Source organism: Artemia franciscana, chromosome 1, assembly GCF_032884065.1.
Source record: "Artemia franciscana chromosome 1, ASM3288406v1, whole genome shotgun sequence".
NCBI lineage: Eukaryota > Metazoa > Arthropoda > Branchiopoda > Anostraca > Artemiidae > Artemia > Artemia franciscana.
Genome location: NC_088863.1, coordinates 29780912 through 29796498, shown reverse-complemented (window position 1 = coordinate 29796498; position 15587 = coordinate 29780912). Strand labels below are relative to the sequence as shown.

At 36.0% G+C, this 15587-nt stretch overlaps 2 protein-coding genes across 4 annotated transcripts in view; one reads left to right on the top strand and one right to left on the bottom strand.

Annotated features, from left to right (window-relative positions):
* Nucleotides 1-15587, top strand: part of LOC136028245 (uncharacterized) — a 306509-nt gene that overhangs the window by 7782 nt on the left and 283140 nt on the right. For all 3 annotated transcript variants that reach the window (XM_065705985.1, XM_065705977.1, XM_065705994.1), the window contains exons 3-6: nucleotides 698-853; nucleotides 3230-3340; nucleotides 7170-7326; nucleotides 14841-14971. In XM_065705985.1, the coding sequence (XP_065562057.1) occupies nucleotides 698-853; nucleotides 3230-3340; nucleotides 7170-7326; nucleotides 14841-14971 (555 nt within the window). The remainder of the gene's footprint in view (nucleotides 1-697; nucleotides 854-3229; nucleotides 3341-7169; nucleotides 7327-14840; nucleotides 14972-15587) is intronic.
* LOC136028331 (glyceraldehyde-3-phosphate dehydrogenase-like) overlaps nucleotides 1-15587 on the bottom strand; it is a 360255-nt gene that overhangs the window by 336018 nt on the left and 8650 nt on the right. The gene's annotated exons all lie outside the window — the stretch shown is intronic.

Sequence of the window (15587 nt, the reverse complement as noted above, 5' to 3'; positions counted from 1 at the left end):
TGACTAACAGATAACGATCTAGCTAACACATTGCTAACAGATAACGATCTAGTTAACACACTGCTAACAGGTAACGATCTAATTAACACATTGTTAACAGATAACGATCTACTCAACACATTGCTAACAGATAACGATCTAGTTAATACATTTCTAATAGATAACGATCTAGTTAACACATTGCTAACAGATAACGATCTAATTAAGACACTGCTAACAGATATCGATCTAGTTAACACATTGCTAACAGATAACGGTTTAGTTAACGCATTGTTAACAGATAACGATCTAGTTATCACATTACAGACAGATAACGATTTAGTTAACACATTGCTAACAGGTAACGATCTGGTTAACACATTGCTAACAGATAAGGATCTAGTTAACACATTGCGTAACAGATAAAAATGAAAGTTGTTCATTTTTTTTTCAAATAATAAAAACTGACATCAAGAAACTTGGTCTATAATGTAGTCCGAATCTATACGACATCAAGAAACTTAAGTCTATAATGTAGTCCTAATCTACAAGATATCAAGAAACTTGGGTCTATAATGTAGTCATAATCTGTATAACTATTGACCAGGACGTTCTCAAGAAGAATATCTTCCCTTTTTCAGTAATTATTTTCTCTTTGCGAACTACTCAAATGGATACTGCAATTCTTCTGACTTGCTCATTTTTTTCGTTATTCCAGGAATTTGTTTCGGTGGAGTGGAGACATTCGAAAAAGTGATTTCAATTACTTATATTGAGAATGGTAAGGTCCTTCTCTCCCAACCTGGAACTGCCATTATGCGTGACTGCATAGCTGTGTGCAAGCAGACATCCACCTGTCATGGGTTCGTTTTAGGTAAAAACAATTGAAATTTTTATTATTAGTTGATATTATTGATTTCAGAAGGACTATAGTATAAAGACATGGTATTAAGAGGATTCTGTTTGTTTGCGCCTGGCCAGGATTCCTTATAGGGGATGCTCAAACCCATTCCTGCTGGGATCAAGCAGTTCGTAGTAAAGAACTGTAGTGAGGAGCGACCCGGCTCAATAGAAACTGAAATTTAAAAAAACGGAATTTTGATAGGCTACCAATACTTTTCATTTTTTACGAACGTTTTATTTAGTAATAAATATACGTAACTTACGAGCTAACTTACGTAGCAAACTTCTATAGTTGTATATTTTATTACATATATGAGGGGGCTCACCCCCTCGTCAATATTTCATTCTTTACACTAAAACTTGAATTTGTTCCCAATTCTTTAAGAATGACCCCCTGAATCACAAAAGCCGTAGAATCAATAGTTGAAATTACTAAAAAATACTTTAGCATAAAGAGCGAGGTATTGCAGAGGAGATGAACCCCCCTTGTAAACGTAATAATTTCAGTTCGTTCTAAGTTTTGATGCTGCTCCTTACTCCCAGCTGAATGTTTTTTTAATTTAGTTTCTCATTTTTTTTTAAATAATAATAGAAAATCCTGTGCCCCCTTCATGGAAATTCTCATACCTCATTATAAAATAATCCATGGAGAGATCTTCCCACACTACCCCCTCCCCTCGAACCAACACCCCCAACGCGAAGAAGTCCCCTGAAAACGTGTGTACATTTCCAAACAACCATTACCATATGTAAACATTGGTCAAAGTTTGCAAATTGCAGTCCCTCCCTCGGGGACTGGGGGGATCAAGTCGTCCCCAAAGACATATTAATTAGGCTTTTCGACTATGCTGAACAAAATGACTATCTCAAAATTTTGATCCGGTGAGTTGGGGAAAACTGAGCGTGGGAGGGGCCTAAGCGCCCTCCAATTCTTTTGGTCACTTAAAAAGGGTACTAGAACTTTTAATTTCCGTTAGAGTAAGCCCTCTTGCGACATTGTAGGACCACTGGGTTGATACGATCACCCCTGAAAAAACACGCATCCGTGATCTGTCTTCTGGTAAAAAATACAAAATTCAAAATTTTTTTAGATAAGAGCTTGAAACCTCTACAGTAGAGTTCTCTGGTACGCTGAATCTGATGGTGTGATCTTCGTTAAGATTCTATGACTGTTAGGGGTGCTTCTCCCTATTTTCTAAAACAAGGCAATTAAGCCCCGCTCTTTACGCTTATGCTTGATTTTTTCTCACAAGTCTACTTTTTAAAACATAAAATTTTAGCGTAAAGAGCGAGGCGTTGTAGAGGGGACAGCTCCTTTCATTTACGGAATAACTTCTGTTCGTTTTAAGTTTTATTGTCACTCCTTACTTTCAGTTGAAAAAACTTCTTTTTATATTTAATCAGGTATAAAAATGACCTGTTCTATAATGAGCACTCTTAGATCAATTTTGTTTTTAAGTTTTGTATTTTAACATAGACAACAACAATTTGTAGCATTAGAAGATGCATAGACGGGGAAGGCTGTAACAAAGCAGCTAACAAACATTTCGAAAAGTACTATGATATTTCAAATTTATGGTCAAGTAGATAAAAGTCATTAAAAAGAATTCGAATTAGTATTATATAACAGTTTAATAATAAAAATAAAAACATAACCATTACGGTAGCAGTTAGAAAAAAAGAAGGAAATTATATCCCTGTGCACCTTAAGACAATTCTATGTATTTTATTACGAAACTTCAATAAATAAACATTAAAAGAGTATTCATTAGATTGAATGTTTTTGACAGTTGAAGAGAGCTGGAAACGAATCGAAATTCCAAAACATAATGAAGAACAATTTATTTCCTAGTTTTTATCTACGGCCTGATTTATGTACCGTTACTATAATGTAAAATTTACTATTTAAACATTTCCATATACGATATTTTTCTCACTTCAGCTGATTTTGCAAAAATAAAATTAGACATTTGAATTCTCCCTTATGATTTCTTAAGAACATGTGATTTTCAGCCCCTTTACGTTTACCCCTTGGGGTTTGGGACCTCTAGCCAAGAGTGCAAGCGAAAATTGTCATAAATCACCACAGTTATATCTACTTTTGACTACTATATTCCTCAGTACTATTTAAAACAGATCTGTTCTCAACTTAAACACTACGGCGAGTGTTTTTACACAATTATTCGTAGAATAGTAGTTTTAGTAGTTTCTTGTGACTAGACGCATACTTGGTTTTTTTTTTTTAAAGGGAACGCTACAAAATTTATAAGGACAAACAATTTTTTTCTTTTTACGTTTTAATATTAAGTTGAGCAATGACTATGGTGTAAGTAACTTTCACTTCCAGATTACAAAAATTCCAAGTGTACTGCCTACAGCAAAGAACAGCTGGAACAGAAACAGTTTTTTACAGAAGAAGTTGGGCACAGCTTTTTTGAACGTATCTGCTTAAAAGGAAGTAAGTATAGAGTATGGTTAAAAATTCTTTTAAGTTAAGAATTTGATAAATCTATTCTGAGCTTTAGCTTCATTTGCACCACAGAAAAAGACATACCTTTCCATACACAATTAGGCTGACGACATCCTGAATTTAAGTAACACTGTATTTTCTATGGAGGAAAATTTTTCTATGCTTAGTAGGGAATATGCCGAAATTGATTTCAATTTTAATGCTTCGAAGAGCGAGGTTCTTGCTTTCGGCAAATCTGTCGGTGCTGTTGGATGTTTACAGTTAGGAAATCAGAATGTTCAGTTATCTGCTTGCATTAAGTATCTCAGTTTCCAGATAGGGATAGTGTAAAAACAACAAGTGCTCTCATTATCTCTCATTTAAGTGAGAAACTTAGAAAATCGTTTGGTATGATAGTTTGCTCAAAAGCTAGCTAAAGGAAGTGTATTCTTGCCCGTGTGTACAACGCATTCGCGATGCCTCATGTCCTCGCATTGACTCAATTTTGGAATGTGTTTACGGCTACTGATAAGACTATTAGATCTCTATATTTTCGTTTTGCAAAATTTCTCTTTTGTATACCCCTATGGGCTAGAAATAAAAGACTAGTGTCAGCCTACGGGTTAACTGAGCCACTAAACGTGGCTGAGGAGCGTCGCAGTCGCTATTTTTCTAAGCTTGATTCGATAAACAGCCTCCATCCTGCTATGTGTTAGCAGAACTCTTTGTAGTATATATTTCTATGGGAGTGTCTTCTTTGTTTTTTTGTCTCTTCATCAACTCCATATTGAACCCTTGTGTGTTTTTTTGGGGGGCAATGAAGATATTGATTGATTGATGATGTCAAAACATTAAACTATGCATAATAAATAGTAAACACAAACACCTAGCAATTAGGTTGGCAGTCTACCTCCGTACCCATCCGGTGGTGAAGGCTTACTGTCTGATTCTTGACGCCCAGCCTGCATGGTGTACACCAGCCATAGGGGATGCCGCTGTCTCCAGCCCCTCAACTAGGAATTTAGGTGCTTGACCTTGCCGTCGCGGAAGGGTAGCCACCACTCTGTCAAACTATCCTTTGACAGATGCCGAGTAGCACACAGAAAGGGCACCCTCTGGGATTGGGGACCAGACGATTAGACAAATTCCTGTGAACTGTATGAAAATGGGAGACAATAGTACTGAAAGCCTTATATTTACGGCATCGTGGCAAATGATGATACAGAGACTCCAGTGACCCCGGTGAAAAGTCGGTGAACCAGCGCTCTATTTGAATGACGACACGTATGTGGTGCTGGAATGTTTGTTCAATGAAGTGTTTGACAACAAGAAATTTATTACTGGAGGACTTAAACGCTAAGGCATGGAAACCCTTGGCCTATTTGAAACGAGAGTGAATATAACCATCGAAAATGAACTCATAATGGATATAATTTAAAGGAGCTTATATTTGACTTATAATGAATAGGACCCTTTTCATTTCTCTAATTCCGGTCTTCACAAGGGCTCGGGTCAGGCCGGCCTAGGACTCCTCCCGAATAAAAAAAGCCATATCAGCTTCCTAGAATAACAAGCTGTATCCTCGCGATTGGGTGTGGCCTGGTTTAACAGCCACCTCTTCAACACCATTGTCATTGTCACATATGCTCCTACGAGAATACCTGAAGAATTCATAACAGATGAGTTCTTAGATAAGTTAAAAGTGGTAATTAGATCCATATCAAGGCTTAACCATCCTGATCATTACAGGTCATTTCACCTATGACGGGAGCTGTGAAGTCGAAAATGAACGAGCTGTAGGCAATTTTAAATTCAACAACGGATACAAGCGATGAAGAAGACTCGTGGGGTTTGGTCAACTACACAGCCTAGTCATAATGAGTACCCTATTCAAGTTCAAACCGTTTTGAAGGATTACCTGGAGATCCAGAGGGGGAAGGACATGACCTCAATTCGAATACATTCTAATATCTGAGCATTGGAAAATAGGTTATGAATTGCATGATCTTTAGTGGCACAACAATTTATATCATGAATTGTAGAGCCTTTTGTGGTACTGACATTGGCTCCAAAAATTGGTCCGACCACACACTAGTGTAATCTCTCCTATCCCTCAAACTACCATCGTAAAAAAAGAGTTGTTTCCCCCAAAGGTACGATGTGGGACGCTTCGAAGACAAATAAATTCTAGAACAATTCCACTTAGAGTTATCTAATTGGATCTGTATCCTGATTCTACATCCTTGCTCTGGCTCAGTGAGCAGAATTGAGGACGAATGGATGTCAATCAAATAAAATGCAAAAAAAAAATAAAATATGAAAACACAAAATTTGGATCTCTGATGAGACCATCAAACTGAGATTGGAGGAAAAGCAATAATAGGATGGCAACACATATGAAGAAGGTCGCACGACACTCAGATTTGAGAAAACTGTACCAGCTTCTCAAAGAGGCTTCTACTACAACTAACAGTAGTACCAAACCACCTGAGGCCAACACAGCTGTGTACGGCCCTCCTTCATCACAATCTATGTAAAACCTCCCTCTTTAGACCCTCCTTATAATTTACCATTTCCCTTAAATCTTTCTTAACGACATCCTTCCATCCAATTAATGGACAATCTGCTTTTTGTTGACCCTAGACCGATTGGTAGACAATGACAATCTTTGTCAATCTGTCATCCTTGAACTGCAGAACCTGCCCTAGCCATCTCATCCTTCTGCCATTATAACCCTGGAAAGCGGGATTGAACCACATTTTCCATAAAACCTACTGTTTAAGATACGGGTAGTCAGTTGGGTACCCCAAACAACTTCGTACAACTTCGATAAGAAGCAATGCTAGTACCCTTCTCACACATAACGACAATATTACAGAAAGATGAATGTCCACTTTCAAAATTTACTTCAGTCTGCGATATCCACAGTCCCTATCCCAACTGTTCAATATCAGCAATATTTTCACAAATAGTAGCAGCTCTCCTAATAATCCGTCAAAGAGAAGATGAACATGGCAGCATGACCCCTGTGATGATGTCGATGTTGGACCAACAGCCTTGCAAGAGATCCAGTTAGTCATCAAGAAACCCAAGAATCATAAAACCCCAAGAATTGGCTCGTTCGAGCCAAATATTCGAACAGCCCAAAGCCTAACTCTATGAATTCAGTGTCTTTTCATTGCGATTTAGACGTAAGAATCATTTCCCGGGATTGGCGAGACTCAGTTATCATGCTTGTTTTCAAGAAGGGTGAAAAACCTAAATGCAAAAATTGCCGCAGTATATTCCTCATTAGCATAGTTGCGATGATCTTTGCCATTGTTCTCCTGAATTTCTTCAAATCTACAACCGACAACCCATCCCAATCAAGCTAGATTCAAAGCAGGCATGGGGTTGCATTGATCAGCTCCCCAGACTGAAAAAAGATGAACAGAAATTGAATATAAAAGCACATGTGTTTATTATTAAAACAATCTTTATATTCTAATAGTCCGTATGTTGAAACCAAGTGCTATTTTTCAGAGGAAGGTCTACTCGACACAGAACGGCCATATAGGCTAGTTTGGAATTATTTTTTATCGTAAATGCAGGATTTCGTTTTTCATAAATATTAGAACTGGTTCGCGGTGCTAATTTTTACTATAACTAAGGGAGAAACGTAGCAAAAAAACTAAGATTTTCTAAGATTTTGGCCCTCCTATCCCCCCAAAAATCTATTTTTCTGGGTTTCTTAGTGCCCAAACTTGGTTCTTGTATAAATCATAACACATATAACGCTGTAAATGTTTAATTTACTGATTATTTTGGCTCTAAAGTAATTGTCTTACTCGCATTTTAGTTTCAAATTTTAATGCTGTTTGTGGTGAACGATTATGGGTATTTGAACGTATGTCTGGCTATTACATGGATAAATACAATGACAAAGAGCTCAGCGATGTGGACAGTAGGATTGACTGCCAGAAACATTGTTTAGAAGAAGCATCATTCGTTTGTAGGTAAGGAGCTATTCATATAGTCTTTGTAATTAACCGTAGTTCCTCTTATTGTAAAATACTTTTTACATCAATTATTTCAAAGTTTTCAGTCATTTTCACTTTTTTCGGCTAAAATCGCCGAGTTATCTGGTTTTTCCATACAGAATTCCTATATGTCCTATACCCGATTCAGCTGTATAAACTAAATATTTTTAAGTTACAACATACACTCTGTGTGAGAATAAAATAATCTGGAAAATTAGAATAAGTTTTTTGAGCATTGTCAATGACTAGTTATTTCTAAAAGAAAGATTTTCAGATATTTGGGGTAAGGTAAGAAAAATGTTTTAGCTAAAGCTATATTCATAGGATATACTCGGATATGCATAGGATTTGCATGGATACAGCCATGGGCTACACACAAAAGGTTACTGTTTTTTTTTTCGTTTTTTTTCAAATGGTATTGTTTCGGACTATGAGCCAACTTGATGTTGGCTCAATAGTGCGGAGTAAATCCAAAAGCAATAATGCAAACCAAACCGAATCAGCAAAATTTTGTGTCAAACAGTTCGTGATAACGAACTGTAGTAAGGAGCGACCCAGCTCAATAATAGACGAAAATCTAAAAAACAGAATTTTGATACTAATAATTACATCAAAAGAATTGGATTTTATGCTGATTTTAAATATATAAGTTTCATCAAAGTTAGTCTTACTCATCAAAAGTTACGAGCCTAAGAATATTCGCCTTGTTTTGGAAAATAGGGAGAAACACCCCCAAAAAGTCACAAGATCTTAACGAAAATCACAGCATCGCATTCAGCGTATCAGAGGAACCTACTGTAGAAGTTTCAAGCTCCTATCCACAAAAATGTGGAACTAAGTATTTTTTGCCAGAAGACCGATAGCCCACGGGTGTGTGTTTATTTGTTTGTTTGTTTGTTAGTTTTTTTCCCCAGGGGTGATCGTATCGACCAAGTGGTCCTAGAATGTCGCAAGAGGGTCCGTTGACTTTTCCCCCAAAGTCAACGGATCAAAATTTTGAGATAGCCATTTTATTCAACATAGTCGAAAAAAATAATAACTGTGTCCTTGGGGCTGAATTACTCCCCCAGAGTCCCCGGGGGAGGGACTGCAAGTTACAAACTTTGACCAGTGTTTACATACAGTAATGGTTATTTGGAAGTGTATAGAACTTTTCAGAGGGATTGTTTGGTTGGGGGGGGGGGTTGAGGGGAGGGGACTACGTGGGAGGATCTCCCCTTGGAGTAATTTGTCATGGGAGAAGAGAAATTCTATGAAGGGGGCGCAGGATTTTCTAACATCATTAAAAAAACAATGGAAACATAAATATGAAAAAGTTTTTTCCACTGAAAGTAAGAACCAGCATTAAAACCTAAAACGAACAGATATTATTACGTATATGAGGGGTTCGTCACTTCCCAAATACCTCGCTCTTTACGCTAAAGTATTTTTAGTAATTTCAACTATTTAATCCACAGCCTTTGTGATTCGCGGGTCAATCTTGAAGAATTGGAACAAAATTAAAGCTTTAGAGTAAAATGCTAGGTATCAACGAAGGGGCAAACCCCCTCATATACATATTAAAAATATACGAATATAGAAAGTTATGCAAGTTAATTTGTAAGTTACATATATTTTTACTAATAAAAACGTTCGTTAAAAATCGAAAATTCTAGTTGCCTTTTTAAGTAACCGAAAAATTGGAGGGCAACTAGGCCTCATCCCTCACCCCTTTTCTCAAAATGGTCAGATCGAAACTAAGAGAAAGCCATTTAGCAAAAAAAAATTAATAAACAAATTTCGTTTTAATTATTCCATTTACGGAGAGCCAAAATCAAACATGCATTAATTAAAAAATTTTCAGAAATTTAATGAAAAAAAAAGTTTTCTTTTAACTGAAAGTAAGATGCGACATTGAAACTTAAAGCGAACAGAAATTACTCCGTGTATGATAGGGGCTGTTCCCTCCTCAACGCCCCGCTTTTCCCGCTAAAGTTTGACTCTTTCTCTCAATTCTACTTTATTAAACAGTAAAAACATTAGCGTAAAGAGCGGGGTGTTGAGAAGGGAATAGCCCCTTTCATTCACTGATTAATTTCTGTTCGTTTTAAGTTTTAATTTCGCTCCTTACTTTCAGTTAAAAAAACCTGTTTTTTTTTTCATTTGATTTCTGAACGTTTTTGAATTAACGCATGTTTGGTTTTGGCTCTCCGCACATAAATAATCAAAATGAAATTTGCATATCAATTCTTTTTTTTTGGCTAAATGGCTTTCTCTTAGTTTTGATCAGACGATTTTGAGAAAAAAAGGGTGGGAGAGGAGGCCTAGTTTGCCCTCCAAATTTTCAGTTACTTAAAAAGGCAACTAGAACTTCCAATTTTTAACGAGAGTTTTTATTAATAAAAAATATATATAACTTAGGAATTAACTACGAAACGAACTTCTATATTCGTATATTTTTATTATGTATATGAGGGGGTTTGTCCCCTCGTTAAAACCTCGCTCTTTACACTAAAGGTTAAATTTTGCCCCATTATTCAAGAATGACCCCTGAATCATTGAGGCCGTAGAATAAATAGTTGAAATTACTAAAAATGCTTTAGCGTAAATAGTAAGGTAATGAAGAGGAGAAGAACCCTCATATGCGTAATAATCTCTGATCGTTTTAAGTTTTAATGCTTCTCCTTACTTTCAGTTGAAAAAATTTTCATATTTATTTTTCCATTGTTTTTTTGTAATAATACTACAAAATCCTGCGTCCCCTTCATTGAATTTCACTACCCCCATGACAAATTCTTCCAAGGAAAGATCCTCCAACGTAGTCCCCTCCCCTCAGCCCCCCAACCAAAATAAATCCCCCTGAAAACGTCTGTACACTTCCCAATAGCGATTACTGTATGTAAATACTGGTCAAAGTTAGTAACTTGCAGCCCCTCCCCAGGGACTGTGGGGGAGTAAATCAGTCCAAAACACATAGTTATTATGCTTCTCGACTATGCTGAACAAAATGGCTATCTCAAAATTTTTATCCGTTGACTTTGGGAAAAAATGAGCGTGGAAGGGGGCCTACGTGCCCTCTAATTTTTGGTCACTTAAAAAGGGCACTAGAACTTTTCATTTCCGTAAGAATAAGCCCTAATGTGACATTCTAGGACCAGTTGGTCGATACGATGACCACTCGGGAAAAAGACAAATAAACACGCACTTCTGGCAAAAAATTTGAAGTTCAACATTTTTGTAGAAAGGAGCTTGAACCTTCTATGTTAGAGTTATCCGATACGCTGAATGCGATGATGTGATTTTCGTTAAGATTCTATGACTTTTAGGGGGTGTTTTCCCCTTTTTTCCAAAATAAGGTAAATTTTCTCAGGCTTGTAACTTTTGATGAGTAAGACTCAATTTGATGAAACTTATATATTTAAAATCAGCATAAAAATCCGATTGTTTTAATGTATCTCTTAGCATCAGAATTCCGTTTTTTATAGTTTCGTTTACTATTGAGCCGGGTCGCTCTTTACTACAGTTCGTTACCACGAACTGTTTCAATGTTCAGCCAAGACTGTGTAATAAAAGCTAACATTTTACAAGCTAAAAAGGTTCATTCAAAAAGGTTCTTGTGGGTTTATTCGAATCATTTACTGGTGTGGGATTTGAGGCTTTAGAGGGATATATCTTTAATCATTGAGCAATAACAGTGTTTATGAGAGAGATGGGGTACCCGTTGCCAAAAAGTATGTCTGTAATATTTTTTTTTTTTTTTTAATGCAGCTCTGAACAGATATTAAGTACTCTATCTACAAGAGATACAATCACGCCTCTTTTAACCTGTGGAAGATGGGTAGATTTGAAGTGAAGGTATCTATCATTGTGCATAGGTTTTCTGTAAACCGTAAAATCAACTTTATTCTCACAAGTATTATTAATATATCTAGAAAAGGTATTTTTCCACTTGTTTCGGTCTCTAGAGTGAATTGCAGGTTTCTATCGTAATAATTTAAATGTTTTAGAAAACCTTTAAGTTCATTTTCGCCATAATTCCAAACTGAAATTAGGTCGTCCATGAAGCGTCCCCAAAACACATGATTAAGAAAATACGAATCCAGTGCCCAATTTTCAAGATGCTCGATGAAAATATTTGCGAGTAGCCCTGATAGAGGCGCTCCCATAGGAAGGCCCCTTACCTGCATGTAATTTAAATCTCAAAACTGGAAGTGCATGGAATACATGTTACATAATTTAACCAAATGCATCAGAACATCAAAGTCTAGACCTGTTGCTGACTTTTCGATTAGTTGATAATTGTTTTCCAGTCTATTTTGTAATAATTGCTCCCATTTTGAAACATCAATACTAGTATACATGGAAACTATGTCAAAGCTGCTTAATATGGAATTTTCAGAAATGTCTATCTGTTTCAATTCTTCTTCAAGATCCAATGAATTTTTTATATAAGATTTTTTGGAGTGAAGCAATGGTTTAAATGCAGTGTATAAACATTTTCCAATGTTTGTGGCAGTTGACATTGTACTAGCTACAATAGGCCTTAGAGGGATGCCTTGTTTGTACAGGCACGATTTACCTACCTTATGTTCCAAAAATTACTCCAAAACTGAAACCAGTTTGTTTAAAAAATAATTTACGTGTTGTTTTCACATGTAATTTAAGTATATTGAGTCTTTTCAATTCTGGTAAGGATAAAACCCCAGCTACTCGTCTAAGAGGGGTGCATCAAATACCAAGTAGTTATGGAAATTATTACATTGGTCGAACCCACCAAAATTTAGGAAGAGGATTATAGCAACACAAAGAAAGTATTGAAAGAGCATTAAAATCTAGAAATAGCTCCGTATCTTTCGATTCAGATTTAAGCAATCATATTTTGAAAATCCAAACCATTATGTTCTATTTGACGAAACAATTTTAATTAGCAATGACCTAGGAATCAAACAAACTGTCTGCCAGGCAATCGAAATCAAACGAAACTTAAATAATAATACATCCCTAAATAGAGACTTGGGTGAGTACACACTCAACCCTTTGTACACAATATTAATTAAAGAGAATAATCTTATTCAAAACAAAACAGAAGTAGGAACCAATAAAAACAAGCCCAATCCCAAAAGAATTACAAGATTAGCTGCAGAGAAGGCAAACATCGCAATAAGAAATTATTCAAATTTTGAAAAAATACAGTTAGTGAAATGAATGGACCTTTTTAGCTTGTAAGATGTTAACTTCTATCACACAGTCTTGGCTGAACTTTTTGTTAAGAAGCAATGATGCCAAGGCTGTTTAAAAAATGGATTTTTATCCATGCTTTTATTGTAAGTGTTTATTGTGTTATATTTATTATTATTTTCTTTGCTGAAGACGGAAAAAAGTCCTCAATATTCTCTCTTCTGTATTTGTGTTTCGAGAGCAACACTTTGGTTTTGTCCCGTTTTTTTTTGTTTTTGTTTTTTTTTCTTATGCCGCCGATGTCGGCTTATTTCTGGAAACTGGTAAGGGTCTAACCTGTGCGGTTTTTACGTAAAGTGTGGACCTCAGGCCGGATTGATGAATATGGCATTACATTTCGGAAAGCTCCGCAGAACTCTTGCCTGGGTCAAAAAGGATGGTTTTTGCTTGTCCACGAGCCAGAGCCTATGGTGTGCGAAGTGAAGTGGAGTTATGTAGCCTATGTCAGAGATGAGTATCTGAAGTTGTGCAGCCAAGCTTTCGTTCCATCAAACCATGTTTCTGCTTTCGAGTGGAAAGCTCCGTTCTAGCAGGCAAGCAGGCAGACACAACTTTCAAATTGAAGATTGACTAAAATCTATAAGTGTTAAATATACGCGGCACTTCCCGGCCCCACAGCCAATATATCTTCTTTGAGTGATAAATAGAAAAATTTACAGAAGCAAAAAAGCGGCATTTCCCCACGGGTCCGAAAGTGCTGCCGTGATTTTGGCTGGATTTATCATTTGTTTTTTTCGGACTTGGGATTGAGGTAGAGAAATGCTATCAGATGTACCTCCTAAACTTTAAAAGTTCTGTCATTGCTAAAAAAATTGGAGCTTACCCTTTGCTCCTTTCTAAGTGGTGACGTTAGAAAGTTGGCCTACGCCAAAAAAAATCAACCTTTGAGCTAAGATAGATATAATTTTTTTTTCGACGGCAATCGATGGCTCTTGATGAGCTGATCAAAGTATACGTCATCCATTTTTTGATACAAAAATTTCGTCATGAGATATACTAGTTTGAAAGTTTCAAGGGGCTGACAACTTCAGTAGTAGGGTGTCCCTTGATGGGCTTGGGAGGTGGAGGAAGTGGAAGGGTAGTGGAATTCAGTATCTATTATAAAATAACTTCCCAACTTTTTTTTAGGCATCTTAAAAACATTTTTAGGCACCAGTTTTTAGCTAGTATTTTCTACAAAAGTTCCAAATACCCTTCCTCTGATGGATTTTCCATGCCAATTGACTCCACAGATGTGGACCTTCTCTTGCCCCCCTCAGTAAAAATTCTGGAACTACACCCCTGTTAAGATCATGTTTCATTCTCCTAGGGTATGGATTTATGGAACTCGTAACAAATCCGATTCAAAACGTCTGAATTTATCAGATTATATGCCAATTCACTAATTGTTTTTTTTTTTTTTTTTAGCTTAGTTATGTTTCGAGTTGCAATTTTCATATTACTTAAAGCATTGAAATTCTCATGACCTCAGGAAAAGCAATTGATTGCAACTACTACAGGACAGGAACTAATAAATTTTCTCAAATCTACACTAAGTGCATAAGTCGGTTTTGAATAGGATAGCAAGAAGTTCCTGGGGCTCGTAGAAACAAAACAAAATGCATATGAACACATTTTTGATGCGTCTTTAAATTTTTTGTAATTTAATTTGCGTTTTGTACGGGTTTGTCTAATTGTCATTATACATACAAAATGAATTATACATGAAAAACTAAAACTTTTTTCTTATATAATTTAATCTTTTTCATTTTTCTAATTAAGTTTTCTAACTTATTTTTTTTCAACTTGTAGTTGTCAGGCTTTTTTGTGGAAACCAACACTATCCCATTCTTTAATTACCCTTATCTCGTAACTTTCAAAGAAACATCTAAGTTGAGGCATAAAGAGAAAACTACAGAATTCGCCCTTTTCTTACCATCTCCCCCCCCCAAAAAAAAACAAAAAACGATATTCTCTGATCCTCTACAGAGGGAAGCCGAGAACCGAGTTTTTTACAAGAGAAGAAGTTTTGATTTATATGCGATTTGTTAGTTCATGTTCCTTTTAACAATGGCTTCTGCTTGATTTTTTTGGCTTGGTATTCTTTGTATTCAAGGTCTTTAGTAGATGAGAACTAATTGTTTTTTTACTCTCTTTAGTCATCTCTTAGTTCAACTTTAAATAAAGACTTAAAGTATTTGTCACAGTTTGAAATTATTCACTTTTGTATTGCAAGAAAGAAAAAAAAAGAAGAAAAACCTAATTGCTCTTGTTATATTTGTGGGCTTTTTCAGGTCAGCTACGTATGATGAGGAAACAAAAGTCTGTCGACTTAGTCAGGGAGATCGGCATACTCAACCAGAGTCTTTTAAAGCGGCGGGCAAAGATCAACTGGTTGAATACCTGGAAAATCAATGTGCTAAAAGTAGGTGCATGATTGAATTTTTCAATTCGAAAAAAAACAACGTTTTGCAAACATTGTTTTTGCATACTTGAGAACAATTTCCATCGTTTAAAATTTCTTTATAATGGAAAGTATTAAATTTATTATCTTGCCGTTTATTGAGCCACCACTTGCCGTTTATTAAGCCACCACCATTCTTTTGCCGTTATTAAGCCACCGAATTATTACCACCTGAAAAAAAGGAAGTAAAATAAAATCAAGCCGCAGCAAAGACGCCACCATGGAAATTATTCCAGGGGGGGATTTTCGAGATAAAAGATCTTACAAAATGAAATTAAAACGCTGTAAATATGTTAATAAAAATTGCCTAATTTAATCTAAAAGTTATGTGGTTTTTCGCATCATTTTCGATCTGACGAGGAAGGAATGCAAATACAGCGGGGACTTAAACATTTAAGTGAAGTTTCATTGTATTTATTTTCTCCAGGGAGTCTATTGCCCTAGGTCTGTCCGTACCTATGCACATGAGTAATAATACCACCCCAAAGCACAAATATAGTGATGGGAAGAGAAATGCTTTAAAATGTGGTACATAAAAATTAGATTCGTTTGACTAGTTAAGTCTGCTTACTATTTT